Source organism: Gekko japonicus, unplaced genomic scaffold (genome assembly GCF_001447785.1).
Source record: "Gekko japonicus isolate JY-2015 unplaced genomic scaffold, Gekko_japonicus_V1.1 scaffold414, whole genome shotgun sequence".
NCBI classification, from domain to species: Eukaryota; Metazoa; Chordata; class Lepidosauria; order Squamata; family Gekkonidae; genus Gekko; species Gekko japonicus.
In genome coordinates, this window is record NW_015162491.1 from 418,856 (window position 1) to 441,857 (window position 23,002).

General features: G+C 43.0%; 1 protein-coding gene across 1 annotated transcript in view; it reads left to right on the forward strand.

Moving 5' to 3' along the window:
• CEP112 (centrosomal protein 112kDa) overlaps window positions 1-15,191 on the forward strand; it is a 377,899-nt gene extending 362,708 nt beyond the window's left edge. The window contains exons 17-18 of the mRNA XM_015406010.1: window positions 7,979-8,080; window positions 15,123-15,191. Coding sequence (XP_015261496.1) covers window positions 7,979-8,080; window positions 15,123-15,191 — 171 coding nt within the window. The remainder of the gene's footprint in view (window positions 1-7,978; window positions 8,081-15,122) is intronic.
• Window positions 15,192-23,002: the final 7,811 nt, after the last annotated feature.

A 23,002-nucleotide genomic window follows, 5' to 3' on the forward strand; every position in this document is an offset into this window, starting at 1 on the left:
CAAAGTAGATAGTGCAGATTAACACAGTCATTCAATTTCGCATCTTTAAGACCCGCAGAAGATTGTTTAAAAAGCAATTGAAGTTGGAGTCCTCCTCAAAATGTCGGGCAGCTGTGCGCTTATCTCTTCTACCACCACAGGAATGATCAACAATAAAGTTTTTCTCACTTTAAAAGCCTTCAATCAATTCGTATCTTGTCCGGAATCGAATCACTGGGATTATTAATTGACTATCCGCTTGACCGCGTGTTTCAAATTAGTTCAAAGCTTCGTTCAGGTAAGCGGTACGTTTTTGTTATCTATCACGATCAAATCGGGTTATGCATTGCTTCTTTTCACTTACAAGTAGTTTCCCATCTTCAAGACGTCGTCTGACGACGAATTTATGCTGGGTGCCCAGCTCGAACGGCCCCTGGAGAGTTGCTCGGCAATTGCCCTCTTCGCGGGAGGAGATCAAAGCTCGATTCAGCTTCTTCCGAAGCTCAATCTTGCCAATCTCACACTCCCTCTTGGGCGCTGCTGCCTGCTTGTCCCCCCCCCTCTCTGGGGAGCGATGCGTTGGGCTGAAAACAGCCCAAACTGTCAGAAGAGGCCGTCGCCCGCTCCGCACGATCGCGGAACGCGTTAATGCGCCATCTTAGCTCGACCGGAAGCCTAATTTGTTTCCTTCTTGAAAGTCCAGAAGTGTTTGGAAAAAAAAATAATTTTTTTCCTTTGCATTATTGAAGCCAATGTGAAGATTTTATCTTCTAGAGATATTATTTTTAACAGGATATATCTTCCCTCAAGGTCTTTTAACTCTTGTATAACAGTTAAACGTTGATCAGATATATAGATCACAACACCTTTTTTCTTCCCTGCAGATGAGGCTGCATATACTTTGCCCAATTTCTTGTTTTTTCTCATGTGCTCTTTTAACATGAGTCTCTTGCATACAAATTATATATTAATTTTGTTTCTTAAACCAATTACATGTCTTGGAATGCTTAGATGGAGAGTTTAGGCCATAGGAGGGCTTCTAGTGTCCTGGCCCCACTGCTGGACCTCCTGATGGCACCTGGTATTTTTGGCCACTGTGTGACAGAGTGTTGGACTGGATGGGCCATTGGCCTGATCCAACATTGGCTTCTCTTATGTTCTTATATTAACTGATAACACATTCATAGTATCCATTTCTGTCAAGAAAGCTGCGGCTTCATCAGGTTTGTTTTCTTCTTTGTTTAAATTTTCTTCTCCTTTTCTCGATTCTTCCAATTCCTCTAGCTCTTTCCCAGTTAGTTCTCTTACTAGATGCTTGGCCTGTTCAATCATCAAAATTATTCTTTTACCTGTAGGAAAAAGGGCTTCCAAAGCAAATGGGATTCTCCAGCAGTATCTTATTCCTTTCTTTTGTAATATTTGCCTGAGAAAGTTGAAGTCTTTTCTTTTTTTTCAGTACAGATGTAGGTAAATCTTGGAAAATTGTATCTCTTTGTCAAAAACTACAAGTGGAGTATATCTTTGCTTGTTCAATATTGCGTCTCTTATTTTGTTATATGCAAATACAACTAGTATGTCCAAAGGCAATCTGTTATTAGAAGCAAATCTTGAATTAATTCTGTATATTTGATCAATGCCAGGAGGATCGTCTGAAACCTCCAGGTAATCCTGTAGGTCTGTCTTCCCAAAGTCTTCTGGTACTCCTCTGAAACATAAATTGCATTTTCTGCAATGTATCTCCAGAGCTTCAATCTTTGAGTGGCCTCTTCTTGATACAAATCTTGTATTTGTTGGTGCAAGTCTATTTCCTTATGTTTCTCCTTAATTTTCCAATTTGTTGAGTGTGTTCTTGGAGTTGAATCTTAATTTTTGCCAGGCCTGTCTTAATTTCTTGTCTGAGTTTTGATGCTTCTTGGTTAATTTCTTGTTTGATTTTGTCTTGTGTATTTTGCTCAGATTGCTGTATTTGAAGAGTGACAGCTTGCATTTGTTGAGCAAGAGTTTGCATTTGTTGAGTGACTCTGAAAGTCTCCATATAGTCTATAGCATCAGGGTCTTCATTGTCTTGTTTCTGTTTTTTCTTGTCCTTCAGACAAGTAGCTGTCGTCCTAATTTTCCCAAGCCTTTTCTTTCCTTTAAATATATCATGCAATTTTCTAATTTAAACATTTAGAAATTTAGCTTTGCCTTTTCTAACATTGACAACATTTACACAAGTAGTAAAACAATGTTTCAATGATAAATGCTTTCAATTCTTTGTACTTCTTTCAGATACTATCAATTTTAAATGACAAAGTTTACAAGCTAAAATTTATTACACTAACCTTTTAGATATGTTAAAAGGGAGGAGGAGGAGGAGGAGGAGGAGGAGGTTGGATTTATACTCCACCCTTCACTTGGAGTCTTAGAACAGCCTACCATCTCCTTTCCCCCCCCCACAACAGACACCCTGTGAGGTAGCTGGGGCTGAGAGAGTTCTTTCAAGAACTGTTCTTTCAAGGACAGCTCTGACAGAACTGTGGCTTGCCCAAGGTCATCCTGGTTCTCCTAGATTAGAGACACCGCACTTAACCACTACACCAAAAATGTAAGAAGGGATTAAATATGGACTAATATGGACTAACCAGGAAGCTCTGATACAATAAAAAATATAGGTTAATGAGGGGGAAGATAAAAAATGTAGTGTTAATATTAGTGTGGTTAAATATAATTGCTTCAAAACAAAATTAGATGTTAGTATATTATAAAGAGGATGTATAAGATGTATCCAGTTGTCAATTGGAGGAAAAAATAAAAAATCAGGATGCAAACTTAATATTTGCCCAGTAGGAGTCTTGAGAGCATGGAAATTCAATACTATCCCATGGACTGCTTGAAGTCTTAGGTTTTGGCAGAGAGTCAGAGCTGTTATTCCAGCCAAGATGGAGATTCTCCAGTAGCAAAATAAATAACAAATGCTGTTTAATCCCTTTATGGGACTAATTCAGACCAAAAAAAGTTCAATCAGCATAGGTAGGAGTAAATGAAATATAAGCAGTCAATGAAAAACAAGGTGAGGTATTCGATGGAGATAACAAGAGAGGGAGGGGGGAACTCCTCCAGGTCATGAAAGCTGCAAGGTCAGGTTTTTATTCTGCTTTGTTTGTACACAATAATCCATTTTAAAAAATACCTGTAGCAGTATCAAATGTTTACAGCTAGGTAGTCATCTTAGAAGTATAATCAGCTTTTATATCCATTTATGTCTGTATTTCCAGAATCAAACTGATATCAGATGTACTTGAGAGAAGCGATGCATTGAAAGTTCCTTTAAAAACATTTGTTCATTATGTTGCAAGCTTTAACTGAAGACAGCAGCCTCCTTAGTCTGATTCACTCCCCCTCAGTTCAGAAAGATTTGTGGGTTCTTTACATTGCCAGTCAAAGCAGAATATTTCCCTTCCAGGATACAGGAGTCATGATGTAAAAATGAAACCAAACGGAGGGAGGGGATGGATCTTTGTTAAACTGCTTTAATTATGGCTTTATAATATTCTTGTTGTACATAAAAGAGAGAAGAAGAAACCCTGAAGGTTAAAAGATGAGACCTTATAGGGAGGGTGTAGGAAGGGCCAAGGAAAGTTCAAAGAAGGGATAGTGAAGGTCTGTTCTTACTGGCAGATGGCGCCTCTCTTTCCCCACGGTCTTGATGTTATCTGAGCTATCCTGGGAGAGATTCAGATGAGCCCACCTGCCGAAGCCCTTCCTTGGAAGGGGAGGGGGGATTTGAAGATGCCTCCCTCCAACGTTTATGGCAAAACATCCTTGGTGGGTAGAGACGAAGCTTAAAGTGCTTCTAGCAAGCAACCATGTTCACCGGAAACCAGCATCCTTCCTTCCTTTTTTGAAGACTGGGATAACATTTGCCCTCCTCCAGTTTTGTGGCACATTGTCCATCCTCCAAGAGGCCTTGATGATGATAGACAAAGGCTCTCCAAATTCTCTAGAAAGTTCTTTGAGCACTCTTGGGTGCACATCATCTGACTTGGGGGATTTGTATTCATCCAATGCAGCCAAGTGCGCCTCAACAACCTCTCTGTCCATGTTAACCAGCAGCCTGGATGCTGTGCCTTGCCTACTACCATCTCTAGATAAGCCTGTTCTCTTCTTCAAGGAAAAGATTGATTTGTTCAGGGGCTTGTTAAAATTGTGAAAAGCCAAGAGAGCAATAGATGAGTTTGTTACCTAAAAGTACACAGCACCTTGTCTAGAGAAAGTAGTTACAAAGTTTTGAACAGTGCTCTTCATTGGACATAGACACCCAAAGCAAAATAAATTATTCTGCTTTTCCTTTGTTCTGAATTTTATCAGGTAACAATTACTTTATCTTTTATTTTTAATTTTGACATTGATTAAGAACTTGGCATTTGAAAGCTCTTTTCCAGTATTCCTATATATCATTTCAGCTACAGATGACAGAAGGCTGAGGGCCCTAGCTTGCAGGCCAGAGCATTTCTTCTCCTTCCCTAGAAATGAACCTTCAACTGACAAGTTGCTGCACAGCCAGCACTACAACATTATGTGGGAAAGAAGAAAGCCAAATATATAGGTCAGATATAGCCGGTTGCTTCCGTTCCAGGAGGAGGCATAGTTTTAATTTTGGTTGCTTTGGATTTCACTGAATTTATCTTGCCTCTATAAAAAGAGGCTACAGATTCTCAAAAATATCAAAAAAGTTTTCAAAATGAAGTATGAACTGATTTATCATCTCATGGAGTGTTTTGTATAGGTCTTGAAGTCACTGAAAGAAATCCCTATCTGTGTCACCAAATAAGCACCCAAGTACTGTAAAAAGTAATCTTTTGCAAGAGATAGGCTTTGTTTTTGGCCAATTGGGGCTTGGAGATTGGTCAAATCTTTTGGTTTAGCTATATGATCGGAATAGGGGCCAAGAATAAGGCACAAGGAATGTTTTAAATTTTTTTTTAATCAAAAGGTTGAGGAAACTTCTTTATAATACTAGTGTATTGTTTTGTACTTGCTTATTCTAGTTTTATTACTCAGCTGAAGGATACTAATGGCCCTGGAAAGAATTCCAGTAATATCTAAGATGCAAATGAAAGATTGCATCAAAGAGCAAAGTAACATGCACACACAAAAAATCTTGTATCTCTTCTGTATGTTTAAAAAGGGGATACATTTTAATCGAAAGCTACTACTTTATCTGTGCTATGAGAAATATGGGGCAAAAAACAGCATGTGGGCTCGACTGGCAAAAAGAATGGATTCAGTACTGAATGACTTAAGAGAGAAAGAGCAGGAGTGGGAAGTGACTGAACTGTTCCTACAATAATATGTTCAGTCTGGCCATCTTAGAGAGAAAAAAAAGGATTCAGAAAAGATACCACACATGCACAAATTTGATGTCAGCATCTTTGACACAGATCTGCAGCCATGATTTAGCATTTTGAAAACAAGTTCCAGTTATCTCAAATTGTTTAGATCAGGCCCATAGCTACAGTGGGACATTTTGGGGCCCAGCCTCCCAACTTTCCACCAGGGCCCCCCAACTTACCACCCTGGCCAGGCCCCCTGACTTATTTCTTGCGCTCGCTGCTGCCAGGGGCCATGGCAAGACTCGTGCTGCTCTCCCCCCCCCCCGGCAGTTCTCTGTATCTTTAGGGAGTCCTCGCCACTACTGCCAGGGGTGGTGACAAGCCTTACACCAGCCACACACACACCCCGCAGCTCTCTGTATCTTTAGGAGTCCTCTCTGCCACTGCCAGGGGCCATGGCAAGCCTTGTGCCAGCCGCCCTCCCCACTCACAGCTCTCTCTAGGGAGTCCTCCGCGGGCACAGCAAGCCCCACCTCCAGTCCCACATTGCTCATTTTGCCTGCCTCTCCCTTGCCTCTTGCCAGCCAGCAAAGCAAGTAAGCCCCGCCTCCATTCCCATGCCACTGCAAGCCCTGGCCATCTCCACTCCATCCCTCCAATTCCCAAGCTGGCAAATCAAGTCCCGCCCTAGTAGGCTGAAGTTTACTTACTTGGAGTTTTAAAAAAACCCAACAGTGGTGTTTTGGGGTTTTTTTGTTCTGCATCAAAAGAGTGGGGGTGTGTGTGTGGGATGCCAGACTCCAGGTGGAACCTGGGGATCCCAAGTCTGGAATGAGAGTGTAAAAATGCCAGCAATGTTTTTTCCCCGCTCAAGAGAGTGGGGGGAGGGATACATAATGGATGCCCCACAAGAAAAAAAATTGCCCCACAAAACAAAAAATCCTGGCTACTGGCCTGGTTTAGAGAAACAGAAGTGAAAACTACCAGAGAGCATTAAGGAAATCTTCTGTTTTGCGTAACTATTTTCTCACCTCCCCAAACTCCTCATCCACAATAATACATCATTTGAACATGGACACTGGTACCAGAGCTTGCAATAAACCCAAATGCCAACTTTGCTGACACATACACCCGAACAACACAATCACTGGACCTAACAACATCAACCACACCAATTAACAATAATCGCGCCTCAGATTAATCTCATTGGCTATGATACTGTCACTGCACAACTCTGGTTTCCTCTTCAGATCGTATAAATCTTTCGCCTTTTTAACTACACCATCTCAGGCTCATTCACTTGTTCATCGTCTAACATTATATATGCCACTAAATGCCAACAATGCCCTTCAGTTCTCTACATAGAGCAAACAGGTCAAACCCCCCAAGGGCACTACGGTCGGGGGCCCAACATCTTTTGGTAACCCCAGGCCCCAGAGATGTCAAATTCGCTGTGGCCAGGGTCAGGGCCTTTTCAGCGGCGGCTCCTACCTGGTGGAATGAGCTCCCGGAGGAGACCTGGGCCCTGCGAAACCTTATGCAGTTCCGCAGGGCCAGCAAGACGGAGCTCTTCCGCCAGGCTTTTGAGTAGGAGCCACCACTGCCACTGTACCACCATCGCACCACCACCATAAATGGTGCGGGTACCACCAAGGTGCAAGACGGCCCTGGGACGAAGATTGGACGGCAGTGTTGTTACGGAACTTACGCCGCTATTCTGGGCTTATTTTACCAGAACCCATCTTGGAATTGAGGATTGAAGTGACATCTAGAGGACTGTAGAGACATCTAGAGCATGTATTTATGTACTTTATGTATTATTGGATTGTTATGTACTTTATGTATTATTGGATTGTTTTATTCTGTTTTTAGTGTTTTAATCATAGCTTCGTGCCCTAATTGTTTAATCTTGGCTTTGTGCCCTAATTGTTAGCCGCCCTGAGCCCGTTTTGGGGAGGGTAGGATATAAATCGAACAATATATAAAATAAATAAATCCTATACCAAAGGATAAATGGACACAAATCTGATATCAAGAATCACAAAATTGAGAAACCTGTAGAAGAACATTTCAGCCTCACAGGATACTCAAAGGGGAGTCTCAGAGTTTTATTGCAAAGGAATTTCATAAGCAGCTAGAACGGGAGATTGATGGCTTACAGGTTATTACAACACTCAAGACAATGGAACCCCCAGGGCTTAACAGAGATATCAGGTTCTTTCTCATTACACATGCTGTCACTTCGTTCTCACATCTGTTTGTTAACTTTTATTATCTGTATGCTAATTTGCTGCTATTCACAGGTCTTACTCAACTGCTTTAATCCAAACGTAGCTATACTTATCTCTCAGTTACTTATGCAGCTTGACTCTAATTACCCCTTCCTGGCAACTAACCTCCCCACCCTCTCTCTACCTATATGTAATGGTTGGCAAAGTCTGTTTCAATGTATCTGAAGAAGTGTGCATGCACACAAAAGCTTATACCCAGAATTAAACTTCATTGGTCTTAAAGCTGCCACTGGACTCAAATCTTGTTCTGTTTTCTCAGTGGTCCTTGTTCCTCTGCATATATGTTCCTTGATCCTGAAGTATCAACTGGAAAAGTAGCCGATGGGTACCCCTAGATATAACCTCAACTAGGTCATCTCATGCTATGTCAATTTTCACTCGCTTTGGTTTCAGATGAATTCTATACGGCAAGAATATGAAACTAAACTTAAAGGTCTGATGCCAGCATCTTTGAGACAAGAACTTGAAGACACAATTATTTCATTGAAATCTCAGGTAAAATCTTGGCATTTGCCTTTTTGTAAAGCTAGAATTGTAGCATCCTGTCTATGGACTTGGTTGTTCAACTGAATGATCATAAAGGTAATGGCTTGGTGGTGTCCAGTACTAACACTGTACATAGACTTAAGGTTGTATCCTATGACTCACATCTGCTAAGCTGAATTTTATTATTCTCTTCTGCTAAATTTTCCTTCAAGGGAGAAGGACTTCCTCTAAAGAAGACTGACTTTTTATGATGGGGGCAGGCTTCTTCTGATGGGAAAAAAGAATTTGTTGAAAGAAATCTTTCTGTTTTGGAAGATTTGGTGGAAGGGAGTCATAGCATACAACCCCAGTCTGCTTTCTAATCAGTAGAGTTCCAGCCTGGTTTGAATACAATGGCCAGTATTAGAAAAACATTATCACTGTTGCATGTACAGTGCAGCCATATTCCAGGTGCCAGTATACTGTATTGGTTGGAGTGTCAGATTTGGATCTGGGAGATCCAGATTCAAATCCACACTCTGCCATGGAAGCTTGCTGGGTGGCCTTGGGCCAGTCACATACTCTGAGCCTAACCTACCTCACAGGATTGTTATTGTAAAGATAAAATGGAGAAGGTAAAAACAATGTTATAAGCTGCTTCGGTTATCCATTGGGAAGAAAAGCAAGGTATAAACATATAATTTTAAAAAGTAGATTGACCCTATTTTGAACTCATTTAAAATTCCATATAATCTGACCATGGTGGCTGTTCGCTAATCATTAATTAACTGAAAACCTAGGTAAAAGTTTTAAATGTTGGCAGCCTCTGCAATATGAGAACACATAAAAATAATCATACATACTTTTCTGTAACACAGAAAAATGGTACTTTCACTCTGTGGCTTCTTTGTGGGAATTCAGGTAGAACACAAGGTTTGTGGAATAGGGATGGGCACTTTCCAGATTTTGCCCCCAACCGAACTGAACCGAACACTCCCAGACCAGTTTTCGAACTGGTCCAACATAAGAACATAAGAGATGCCAATGTTGGATCAGGCCAAAGGCCCATCCAGTCCAACACTCTGTATCACACAGTGGCCAGAAATACCAGTGCCATCAGGAGGTCCACCAGTGGGGCCAGGACATTAGAAGCCCTCCCACTGTTGACCCCCCCCAAGCACCAAGAAGACAGAGCATCACTTGCCCCAGAGTCCCTATCTATATCTTGTGGCTAATAGCCACTGATGGACCTCTGCTCCATATGCTTATCTAATTCCCTTTTGAAGCCGGCCATGCTTGTAGCCGCCACCACTTCCTGTGGCAGGGAATTCCAAATGTTAATCACTCTTTGGGTGGAAAGGCAGGCCGCACAGCCAGCAAGCAGAGAACAGAGAGTAATCGCAAGACAGAAGCCCCAAATGTGCTGGGCTGACTCAGGGGGAACCCACTTCAGACACTCCAGGGACCCTGAAAGAAGGTGAGGAGGTTCCTTTCAGGAGAAGCAGAAACACAAACCTGGTTGTCAAGTGACCAGGGAAGAGAGAGAGAGAGAGGACTCTGAGGTGAGAGACTTCAAGAACCCAGGCAGGCAAGCAGGCAGAGTGCAGGAAGGGGGGGGGGAACCCACAGCCAGTGCCCCAGGGGACTTTGCCACCCTCCCCCCAGAAGGTGGTTTGAGACTTGGTCACCAACAGGTAAGGGGAGAGAGAGAGAGCTCTGAGGTGAGAGACTTCAACAACCCAGGCAGGATGGGGTGCATGGGGCAGAAAGGGGGAAAGAACTCACAGCCGGTGCTAAGGGCAGTCACCAATTCCCCCCCCCCCGAGAGTGGTTGGGTGGTTGGTCACCAACTGGCCAGGGGAGAGCAGGTGTCCTTTTGGGAGGAGCAGAAAAGTCAAGCCCCACTGCCAGCAGGCAGAGAAAACAGCTGCTTACAGAACCCACGGAAGGGGTGGGGTGGCTCCACTGTTTGATTTGCCAATGAAACAGGCAACCCCAGAGTCAAACCAAAAACGCGTTGTGAAAGCAAAAGAATTCAAGCCCAGTTTCCCACCCCTCGCAGGGAAGAGAGAAAAGGGAGGCAGGGACTAGGCATTGCAGCGGAGAAACTCAGAAAGGGGGAAAACAGCAAGAAAAGGGAAAGGGAGGATGTTTTTCGTCTGGTGATTGGTATTGTCGCCAGGAGATCCAGCAGGTTTCTCCAGCCAGCCAGCCAGCCAGCGACCTCAGTAAATTTTTACCCCCACCCCAAGATTTTTCCGCGCACAAAAGAAGCACTACACTGCAAGAGACCACAACGCAAAACAAAGGACAGTCATGCACTGCCTGGGAATATATACACACACCCCTCCCATTCCAAGGGAGAAGGATGGACGTCTCTGATTGGGAATCGGAGATGCCTGTAAGCCTTGGGTGCCCAATATTGGTCCCTCGATGGCCAAAAAATCCCACCCACACTCGCTTTTCCACGTGAAACTATGGGGGTGGGGTTGCTCTGGCGAAAGTACCCGAATACTTCCGAGCTGGGCACAGGAAGATCAGCCGCTCAAGCTTCTGGACACGTAACCTTCAAGCTGGTCCATCCGAGCTCCAAAAAAGGCAATGTTCGGCCTGGATTTTAGCTCAGGGTTCGGGTCCGTGCCCATCCCTATTGTGGAATATTAGACCAGAAAAGCCACAGGGCCTTTTCTGTGCATCAAAGAGGGCTGAGACTGAGAGTGAAAAAGATCTTGGGGTTATAGTGGATAGCTCAATGAAAGCATCGACCCAATGTGCTGCAGTGGTGAAAAAGGCAAACTCTCTGTCAGGAATTATTAGGAAAGGGATAGAAAATAAAAGGGCCAATAATGTAATGCCCCTGTATAGATCTGTGGTGTAGCCTCATTTGGAATACTGTGTACAGTTCTGGTCACTGTATCTCAAAAAGGACATTGCAGAGTTGGAAAAAGTACCATGGAGTCCAACCAAGATTATTAGGGGGTTGGAACACCTTACCTATGAGGAAAGGCTGAAGAATCTGGGATTTTTCATTTTAGAAAAGAGACGACTAAGGGGGGACATGATAGAGGTTTATGAAATTATGCAAGGCTGGAGAGTGTTGAAAAAGAGGATTTTTTCTTGCTCTCCCAAAATACTAGAACTCAAGGGCATTTAATGAAGTTGATGGTCAGTAAGTTCAGGACAGACAAAAAGAAATAGTACTTTACACAGAAAGTGATTAAAATGTGGAAATTGCTATCAGAAGATGTAGTGATAGCCACAGAAATAAACAGCTTTAAAAGAGGGATGAAATAGATTCATGGAGGATAGGTCTATCTGTGGCTACTAGCCATGGTGACTAAGGAAACCTCATCCGGAGGCACTAAACCTCTGAATTGCAGAGCCAGCAGGCAACATCAGGGGAAGACTTTGGCCTCTATGCCCTGTTGTTGGCCGTCCAGAAGAACTGGTTGGCCACTGTGTGAGACACGATGCTGGACTAGATACTGATCTGATCCAGTGGGGCTCTTCTTACGTTGTTATATTCTTATGGCCCCAGAATACAATGTAATAGAATTTCTGTTGTACTAATTCCTCTTAAGCAGGAGCCTTTTGAGATCTACTTGGAGTAACCTGAAATGCTATGATGTTCTTACATTAATGCAAAAGGGTTTCAGAGCAAGATCAAGAAGTTACAATGATAAATGAGTTCCCAATTTATCAGGAAACCTCTAATAAAGAGATCCTTTTGCCACAGATGTGTTTTGAAAATTATTGTTGGAAATAAGGCTGACGATCTTTTAGAAATGCTTATATTTTCTGACACATAAAAACTTTCTGATGGAACTCCACGATTTTTGAAAAGGGAGTCATACTTTGCTCCCCTTTCAGGGAGAAGCTTGGCATTACTTTACTTGCAATAGAAAATGTTACATATGGAATATTTCCCCTTGATGTCAATACTCCTAAATATGCTAATAAAATTTCCATAAAAGTTTTTTTATATTGATGGGCTGCCTGTAGGGTTGCCAGGTCCTACCTGGCAGCCAGCGGGGGAATCCAGGCTCCTTCCCAGGATGTGTGGCATGATGACATCATCCGGAAGTGACATCCTCATGTTGCCAGCATTGGGGGAGTGACATTCTAGTTTTTGGGCAAAACTCTATGGTTTTTAGGCAATTTTACCAGAGTTTTGCCCAAAAACTAGAGCGTCACAGTATGATGTGACATAATCACATTGCCTTTTGGACCAGTTGGAGGTAGGATATACCCCCGCCAGCCACCAGACCGGTGGTGGGGAAGTGCCCCCCAAAAGTGGGGGTTCCCCCGGTGGGGGTCTGGCAACCCTACCTGCCTGTCCCTATTGGGCTCATGGCAGTATTCATGAATGTGTTCCAAGTATACCTAAAACAGTAACAGCAATAAAATCATATAATAACTATCTTGCATGCTTTCCTGAAAGAGGGACAAGAAAGCACAGTTCTTAGTTCCACTGGCAGCCTATTCTAGTGGGTGGGGGCATGATCACTGCATATGCCCTAAAACTGGCAGACATTGATTGACCCTCCCTAGTAGAGGACAGCGAGAATAGAAGATCCTAGGAGGACTGAAGGTGGTCCAAGTGCTATATTCTCTCTGGACACGATTTCATTTGTTCTTTTTCTGAGACGGAATTCCTGTTGGAAATAATTTACAGTGTTGTCATTCCAGAAGCAAATTAAAGGGTTAAGGATGTATGTAGGAAACTCATGTCTAGTTAATGAGAAGTGTGGTTTACTTGATAATTATGCATAATACAAAACATTCCAGTGATGACAACTGAAATCCCCACCTTTCAAATGGAGTGGGGGTTTTAAACAATGAAATCTGAGTTCTACCTGCAGGGCTGCTCTGAGCATGTGTAACATTTCAAAGGAGCAGAAGTCACTCCAGACTTCTAAAAGTGGGTGTTAACTTGGAAAAGCATAGCTGGCAGCTGCCTGTGCTGTGAAATGCAGTAGCCAGCCACAGACTGCTCAGTAAGCAGGGCTCTCTCCTGAAGCACAGGTGTCCTCTTCTTTCAAAATTGTTGAAATTCCTGCTTCAAAAAACATCAGACACAGAGAGCACTGGAATTCTTTGCACCTGTCAGGGTTATTAATTGTTCCAGAGGCATGAGAGAGCTTGGTTGGGTAAAAGTACCAAGTGAGTAGCGTTAACAATGAACAAATAGGAAACATTCCCTTCTCAAACAAAGCTTTGCTTATGTTTAAAATATGTTGGCCACCACCTCCCCCTCTCTTCTTGAGTTTTTTAGTGTATCCTATATGTGTTGTCCTAGCATGGCACAAATGCACTGGTATAGAATGCTTAGACTTCGCCTGCAGCAAGAACATTCTGCACATTTTACTCTGCTCTGGTTAGACCTCACCTAGAGCGTTGTGTTCCGTTTTGGGCACCACAATTTAAACAAGCTGGAATGAGTCCAGAAGAGGACAACAAGGATGGTGAGGGGTCTGGAGACCAAGTCCTATGAGGAAAGGTTGAAGGAGCTGGGGATGTTTAGACTGGAGAGGAGACAACTGAGAGGTGATATGATAACCATCTTCAAGTATTTGAAGGGCTGTCATATAGAGGAGAGGAGCTGCGGTGGCTCAAGTGGTTAAGACGCTGAACTGCAGGCTGTGGAAGGTCGGTAGTTCAGCAGTTCAAGACCCAATTGTGCCACATGACTGAGTGAGCTCCCATCTAGTTCCAGCTCCTGCCAACCTAGCAGTTTGAAAGCAAGAAATTGCAAGTAGATAAATAGGTACCACTTCAGTGGGAAGGTAACAGCGTTCCGTGCGCCTTGGTGTTTAGTCATGCCGGCCACATGACCACGGAAACGTCTTCGGACAGCGCTGGCTCTTCGGCTTTGAAACGGAGATGAGCACCGTAACCCTAGAGTCGGACTCGACTGGCTTTTGAGCAAGGGAACCTTTATCTTTACATATAGAGGATGGTGTGGAGTTGTTTTCTGTTGCCCCAGAAGGTCAGACCAGGACCAACGGGTTGAGATTAAATCAAAACAGTTTCCGGCTAAACATTAGGAAGAGCTTCCTGACAGTTAGCGCGGTTCCTCAGTGGAACAGGCTTCCTCGGGAGGTGGTGGGCTCTTCTTTGGAGGTTTTTAAACAGAGGCTAGATGGTCATCTGACAACTATGCCGATTCCGTGAATTTAGGCAGATCACGAGAAGGGAGGGCAGGAAGGGTTGCATCAATGCTTAGTTCTCATGGCCCTTTCTTATAAGTCCAGGGAAATGCTGATTGCCACTTTAGGTTCAGGAAGCAATTTTCTCCAGGCCAGTTTGGCCAGGTATCCTGGAGGGGGGATTTTTCCATCTTCTGGGCATGGAACAGGGGTCACTGGGGGCATGGGGGGAGGCATTTGTGAATTTCCTGCATTGTGCAGGGGGTTGGACTAGATGACGCTGGAGGTCCCTTCCAACTCTATGATTCTATGATTCTGGTTACTTTCTTCTAAGAATCTATGTTGTGTCAGTGTCAACACTGACACAGAAGAACAGACCCTTATCCCATTCTTAGTTGTAAATCACCAAGTACCCTGTAAACATCTTTTAAGGCTTACATTTTAAGAAAACCTGGTATACCTGAATGTTTTCAAGATGTTGTGTAGAATAAAGGCAGTGTCTGTGGGAGGTCCTGACGCTAGGAAAGATTGAAGGTCAAAGAAGACGGGGACGGCAAAGAATGAGATGGTTAGACAGTGTCATAGATGCAACGAACATGAAATTGAGCCAACTTCAGAGTACGGCGGAAGACAGGAAGGCCTGGCGTGATCTGGTCCATGGGGTCGCAAAGAGTCGGACTTGACTGTGCGACTGAACAACAACTGTGGGAGGTCCAAGGAAGGTATTTCCAGTCTATGTGACTCACTGGGAAAATATACTGCTTCTCCTGTCAGTATGCACAGTATCACAGATCATAATTTCTGCTTAGAGGTAACAATTACCAATAGGTATCAGCACGAATAAATTAAATAATAAATGGATACCTCTCTCACTCACAGTGGTTTGCTGTTTTGTATACCAGAAGTTCCTTTGTATTTTCTAGGTCACTTTTCTGCAGAAAAGGGCATCCGTCTTGCAAGAAGAACTGAATGCATATCGTACTAGAAGGTAAAACTGACACCTACAACTTAGTTGTAAAACTCCACAATGAGGGAAGTTTAGATGTGGCTTGCTTTTCAGGAAACAGACTATTTTTGAGTAGTTCTCCACCTCCCCTAACCTCAGCACTTAGTTAGTATTATGAGAACCAGATCAGAGAACTCACAGGTGCACTGCAAGCCTGGGATTTGCCTTGGGATTTGTGATGAGATGGTGGCTCAACACACAGCTGCAGTTATGTGGAGGTGCCGCCACCTTTTAAGATAAAGAAGGATGATGCAATTTGTAATATAATAGATCATATCTTCAAAGCACCGGATCTTCACCCACTTGAGCTTCACTTAGACATTTACACCTTCATGAATATACATCCACACATGTTGCAACGGCAACAAAAGGTTTCTGTGTGTCCTTGGAAAAGTATGATTCACAAAGGAGATTGAGTAAAAGAGATCTTCCAAGTAATGTCATCGAGGGTTTTCGCACTGATGGCAACTTACCAATTGCTCAACATTTCTGCAGGCCAACAGGATATGTAAATACTATTTTAATTGAAAAAAATTAAAAGGTGTGTATGAGCACAAGAACAGAGCAGATCTTCTCAACATATTGTTTCATTGCCTTTGTGACATGTAAATTATGTTGATGGTGGCAATAGTTAACATGTGTGAGATTATGTCTGGAATACTGTGAATTTAGGGTGTGAAGGGATAAAAAGTTTCAAAATGACTTTACATACCTCAGATAGCAATGTGAATATCACTGCACAGGGTTCTGGTTTGTCCACACAAATACCCTCACAAGATGCTTCCATGCATGGAAAACCAGAGAAGTTCCACTGTCTTCCATATCTGGACACCACTGAGTTTAGGTAATGAAAACACTCAGTGGGATTAGTAGGTGTGTTTCTTCAGGCACAGATAATAATAAACTGCACAACAGAGACGTGTTTTTAGATAGACAGTCTGGCTTCTTAGACTGGCTATCTGTATCAATGCAGGAGGAAATGTGTAGGTTTGGACTGAGATTCAAAGGGCCACACCCAAGCACTTGCATAACTGGTTTTATTTTACATTTTATTGGTGGTTTTAGATTTGTTTCCTTTTTTATTTGATTATCGATGCCTTATCTACAATGTACCATTGTACATTGCCACGGGAGCAGTTTGCTGAGAGGTGATGTATAAATTGTTGAAATTGAGTAAATGTGCAACACATAAAGGTTGTCTTGCTTTCCCCCCACTTCTGGCTGCACCCTGTAAACACTGTGAAAGGTGCCATTCAGGGGGCAGCGGTCCCCCAGTAGTGAAGACCAGTTTTTCAGGAGCATGGACTATGGAAAGGAGGAGGTCTTCAAATGCTCAAGCACATACATGGCCTGTTAGATCCCACCTGTTGCACACAGTTGTCTCTGGATCAAACCCCGGATACTATTCAGAACTAATCATTTAAGCCATTCAGATGCAGGGCTCTATATAGCCGAGACAGTGATTCCTTAGACCAAGGAAGAGTCTTGCAATGTTTGAAAGTTACCAGAGTGCAAGATAAACTATGGCTGATGAAAACGTTTTATTTCTTAGGTAACCATTGGAGGTGGCTGATTTGTCTGAGTCGGATGGCCTTCTTTCAGCAGGTTTGAAGATGTAGATCTTGTGAACTAAGCTGAGATATCAGGGATTGTTTTGTTATAGCAGACAATGTAATTAAGCTTACAAAAGCACATCCCTCATTCATAGAATTTTAAGTTAACAATTATTTGAGTTATTTTATCATTTATATTTACAGATTTTTATCCTTTCAATATATTCTGTATTTATGTAAGCCAATATAGTTACTGACCAATTTCATTTTGCTTGCTCATGTTGCTTTTATTACTGGCTTCCTGATGCAGTTTTATCCACTTTTATGCATGCTTTAAAAAAAATCACGTCCTTATAATAATCATTATTGTTATATTGTCCAAAACATTTTGAAATATATCTTACATTGTTTTCATGTTCACATAACACAATATTAAAGTATTTTTGTACATTTTTGTTTCCATGGTATTTTCAGCATCAACAAAGAACCATTTATTGTAAAAATTCGTTTTCTTGCTGGGAAACTCTCTAGCATGGGGTATTCAGAAGGAACACTTTTGTGATTGTGGAAAAACTCTCATTGGTCTTGACTCTTATTTTTGAGGCTTGGTTGAAGACTGAGTACTGTCGCAAATGATACTAAGTCTGGAAAAGAAAGTTTCTGAATAATGTGACATTACAAAACATAGCTAAGTCACAGGTACATTCTAATCAATGAAGCTTTCTCTTTGATTTGAAGATCCTGAATATGAGACTCTCAGTTTGTGAAAATGACATATGAGTTGCATACACCAGGAGTGGCTCTTTGTCCCTTTCCTTAACATTAATTTTAGATTGCTTGCTGGTTTGGGGAAAACCAAGCATAGAAAAAGGACATGCTAGTGTTAAAACAGTTGCCTCCATGCTTTATATCAGGCACATGCCTAAGGTGTTTTTTAAATAGGACAGAAAAGTAAACAGAAGCAATTAGAAACAAGTTGGAGAGCTGCTAGGAGTTCTGTGGTGGGGTAGATAGAAGCTCTAAATAGCACAATAGCATGATACTGCTGAGTGCCACAGCAAAATGAGTAGCTTTCTACTCATCCGAGACCCAAACCTCATAAATCCTGGAAATTGCACTGTAGCCGTGACTGCTGAGATTTTGGGCTAGGTGAGTAGGAAACTGCTACTACAAACCTTAATCAGGAGCATTGTGATGCAGGAAGAGAAGTTACATGTACTTCTCCCACACTATATGGAAAAATGGGAGGTATTGCTGGGGAATGCACACCTCATCTGTTCCCGCAACTGTAATTTCATCCTCCATTCCAATGTTAGGGACTTTGCTGCCTTTGCAGCTTAAAGAAGAAGAGGAGAAGAAGAGATTGGATTTATACCCCGCCCTTCACTACCCAAAGGTGTCTTGGAGCGGCTTACAAACTCCTTTCCCTTCCCCTCCCCACAACAGACACCCTGTGAGGTAGGAGGGGCTGAGAGAGCTCTTGACAGAAACTGCTCTTTTTCAAGAACAGCTCTTATCAGAACTATGGCTTGCCCAGCCAGGTACAAGTGGAGGAGTAGGGAATCAAACCTGGTTCTCCCAGATTAGAGTCTGCGCACTTAACCACTACACCAAACTGGCTCTACTACAATGGGGTGGGGGCTGGGGAGCCATTAAAGAATCCTGGGGTGAATGCAATTAATTATGATTGGAGAAAGCACTTTTCCCATATATTCATTAATTAATCTCCCTGCCAGAACACTCTTAGCTTCTAAAGGTGGTTGAATCCCTTAAAAGCGTATAGCAAGCTAGACTGGGGTAGAGAGGGGAACTATGTGGGGGATACATGCCTCACAATGTGTGTCCCCAGACCCTGATCTCCCTCAATAGTATAGGAGCTCAAGCAGATCACTTTCCCTCACCGCTTCCTTCCCTTTCGCTTCAGAGGGTAACCGTGTTGGTCTGCAGTGGAACAGCTAGATTCCAGTCCAGCAGCACCTTAGAGACCAAGAAGATTTTGAGGAGGTATGAGCTTTTGAGCATCTAAGCTCTGATGAAGTGAGCTTTGACTCGTGAAAACTCATACCCTCCCCCAAATCTTTTTGGTCTCTAAGGCGCTTCTGGTCTGGAATCTAGCTCTTCTGTCTAGCTGCCACTCAACATTCCTTATCTATCGGTGTCCATTAAGAAGTAACAAGCTGGGGGCCCATGGGAGAGGGAAGAAATCTCACTACCTGAGATCTCCCCTTCCAGGATTCTCTTAGGGGCTTGAGCAGGCTAACTTTTCATCTCCCAGTTTTTTCTTTTCATTGACTCTCAGTTGTTCCTAAAGGTGGTTGAATGCTTGGGGAGGCTCTCTTCGTCAGTTTATGAAATCTCCTTTTTCTGCATACCCGGAGAGTAAATAGAAATCCCTAGCTGTCAGTGGTCTAGTTCTGCTGTTTTGATCATTTGTACAGAGGGCCAGCCAGTTGGCTATTAAATATGACAAGTGGGCACTGATGATACTTGTGGGGGGAATCCCTCCCCCCATCGTTGCCAATTCACCTTATGGATTGAGGGGTGGGAGACTCATTGGGGGGAATTAACCCAGTGTCCTCCTCCATCACTGCTTGTCTCGGCTACTGGCATCCTCCTCTGCCACATCTGTAGCTGATGTTTTCTGCCCCTGCTGCCAAGCCCAGTGCAGCTGCCAGGTGTCCTCCACTGTTGCAGCCAGTCCACAGCGGCTACCGGGAGCCCTCTTCCACTGCGGCTGGGCCAGGTGTGCCTGCCAGCATCCTCTGCCACCACTGCCAAGCCTGGCATGGCTGCCAGGTGTCTTCCACCATTGCAGCTGGGCTGCAGCAGCTGCTGTGAGTCCTCCTCCACTGGGGCCAGGACACAGCGATCCCAGGTGTCCTCCTCCACTGTGGCTGAGCTGCAGCAACTGCTGGGTGTCCTCCACAACTGCAGCCAGGCTAGGCACAGCTGCAGACAGGCTTTGATGCTGAGGCCATACCCAGCGCAGCTGCTGATGGCTGCTGCCAGGCCAGGCCATAGCAGCTCTGCTTTCATAAGATAAGAGCATTGTCTGCATGTGCGCAGACAATGCGATTGTATAGGGGGGTTATTTAAACCCCCCTATATATTTTTATTAAGTTTTGGAATTTTTTTGCAATCCTAGGGGGTCCCCCAATTTTGCAGAAAAATCTCTTTAGTGTCCATGTGGCCCTAGTCCATGGATTTAGATCTCTGCAGATGGAGGCCACATGTCACTAATAGTATATAGATCAAGCTTTTTAAAAATATATAAACTTTATATATTTTATAAACTATATAAACTTTAATTCTGCTATGATGGAGATTGACAGCAGCATTTTGCACAATATAATTACACATGCAATTTTTGAATTTAAGATCTTGGGGAAGGGAAAAGCTGTAAGTAGTCAGACATATAGGTTGGACTTTAGAAAAGGTAACTTTCACAACTTAAAGTTATGCTGGGTAGCATGTTCAGAAATGCTTAAGGAGAAGGGCATTCAAGAGGATGGGAGTTTCTTAAAGGCGAGATATTGAAGGCACAAGGAAGAAAAATGGGAAGAAGCTAAAGAAGGCAGAGTGGACTTCCGGTTTACGAAGCAGCGATGGCGGACACTGTCCCCGAACCGCGAGAGGGCGAATCGCAATCCAGCGGCCTGGAGGGGTGCCACCTCAAATGACACCCCCGCGGAGCCTTTGCGATAGGCTCCAGGCCAGAGGGCTTCTGAGGGGTAGCCTCTTCGATGGCGTAATGCCGGAGAATTGAGGCTCCCCTCCCCCCTGACGGTCCAGTCGCTGTGTGGCCTTCGGGCACAAGCTGGTTTGACCGGGACAAGCGCCGGAGATCGAGCGGAATATCATTAAAATGCAGCGTGGTCAGAGAATCTGACCAACAATGAACGTGAGTTATGAATAAAATAGACTATTTAAAAAGCGGAACCCCCCCCGTGTGGGAAGAAACGGAAAAGAAAGTGGAGCAGGCTAATGAGAAAATCAAAGAGATGGACACCACAAATAAGAAGTTGAAGAAAAGAATGGGTGAAGGGGTAATAAAGTGTTGTGAGAGACTTACTTGATTTTTGACATGGGGCAAGTTTCTCGAGTCATGAGGAAGCGGTGGGAAGTGTAAACAAATCGGAAAAATGGTGGCCCAGCGTGCAAAGTTAAAAATGAAACCACTAGGCAGTCAGAGTCCCAAACCGGAAGAGGGGGCAGACATCGTTAAACTACTAGCGGATATGCTCAAGCCAGTGATGGAGCAACTCAATGGTATTAACCAGCAACTGACTGTGATGAATAAGAACTTTGCATCTCAACAGCTCCAGCTGAATGAAACAGAAAAGAAAGTGGAGCAGGATAATGAGAAAATCCAAGAGATGGACAACACAAATAAGAAGTTGAAGAAAAGACTGGGAGAAGTGGAAATTAAGCAGAATCTTCAAGAAAACCGTGTACTGCAATTACAGATGGAAAAGGCCAATATGATTCTCAGGTTCCAGGGAGTTCCTGAAGCAGTGAAAGAGGACCTGAGGAGGCTGCTTAACGAGATCATTGCTCCAGTGATAGGCTTTACAGTGGATGAACTGGTAAAAGATATGGAGGTGGCCTATAGGACATACTCCAACTATATTAAAAAAAATAGCCTACCTGGAGAAATTGTGGTCAGATTCTCAAGAAGACAGACTAGAGATGCTATTTTGAAAGCAACATCAGCAACTCCACTGAAAATGGGAAATGTAATTATCAAGACACTAAAAGACATTCCATTTGAAATTCGGCAAAAGAGGAAAAATGATAAAGATTTGATTGCTTTTCTTCAAACTAATGGAATAACGATCCCGGAAGGTGTCATCTTTAAGATTAACGAGAAAAGAGAGAAGATAGACTCCATTTTTGCAGCGTCAGCTTGGAACAGAGGAAGAGTCTAAGGAGGAAGAAACGAAATCTAGTGACTCTGCTACCTCTGGAACGGAAGTGTCTACAATTTTAGAGACAGAAAGCCGAAGTAAAGGCAGAAGGACTCGGAAATCGGCCTTTTGAAGCGAAGAACACGAAGATGAACAGAAAGTTCTCTCATAAAAACTAACATAATAACATATAAACATGGAAGAGCAGGAACTCTACAAGTATATTGTGATATTAACACTTGTGGTACTAACATTTACACTAACAGAAATAAGATCTCCTCCTCTTGGGTTCTTAGTTTAGTGTGGTTAACTTTCCTTTATCCCTAGTTGTAGTTTCCCTTCCTAATTTTCTTTGTAGTTTAATGCAAAATAAAAATATTCCTTCAGGGGTTTAAAAAAAGAAGAAGAAGAAGGCAGAGTGGCTCCATAAACATCTTTCTAAAGATCTGAGAATTTAAAAAGACTCATTTAGGAACTGGAAGAAGGGCCATTAAGCAAAGATGACTATAAAAAAATAGCCAGTGCTTGTAGAGAGAGTGTTAGAAAAGCTAAAGTTCAGTATGAGCTTAGGCTAGCAAGAGATGGTAAACACAACAAAAATGTTTTTTGGTTGTGTTTTTACTGAGCAACTAAAAGAACAAGGAAGTGGTAGGCTCACTGCAGTGAGAGGAAAGTGACATTTTAACAAGTGGTGAAGAGAGGGCAGAACTGCTCAATTCCTAACTTGCCTCAGTCTTCTTTTGCAAGAGAAAAGGTGCTCAACCTGGCAAAAAGAGAACACATGATGAGGGAAGGCAGTTGCAGCCAAGGATATGCATAAGGGTGGTACATAAACATCTAGTTTCTTTAAACAAAATGAAGTTCTCAGGGCCAGATGAATTGCATCAGAGGGTACTAAAGGAATTTGCTGATGTAATTTCAGACGTCTGTCTATTATTTTTGATAATTCTTGGAGAATAGGTGAGGTGTCAGAAGATTGGAGGTGAGCAAACATTGTCCCCATCTTCAAGAAAGGGAAAAAGAAGGATCCAGGTAATTACTGACACATCAGCTTGACGTCTATACCTGGAAAGGTTTTAGAACAAATCAACAAAGATAGTCCTTGAGCATTTAGAAAAAGATGGCTGTGATTACTAAGAGCAAGCATGGATTCCTCAAGAAGAAGTAATGTCAGAGTAACCTTACCTCCTTATCTCCTTTTTTGAGAGAGTTACTACCTTGTTGGATCAGGAGAATGCTGTAGACATTGTTTATCTTGATTTCTCTAAGGCTTTTGATTAGGCTCCACATTATATTCTTGTTGACAAGTTGGTAAAAAGTGGTTTGGATCCTATTAC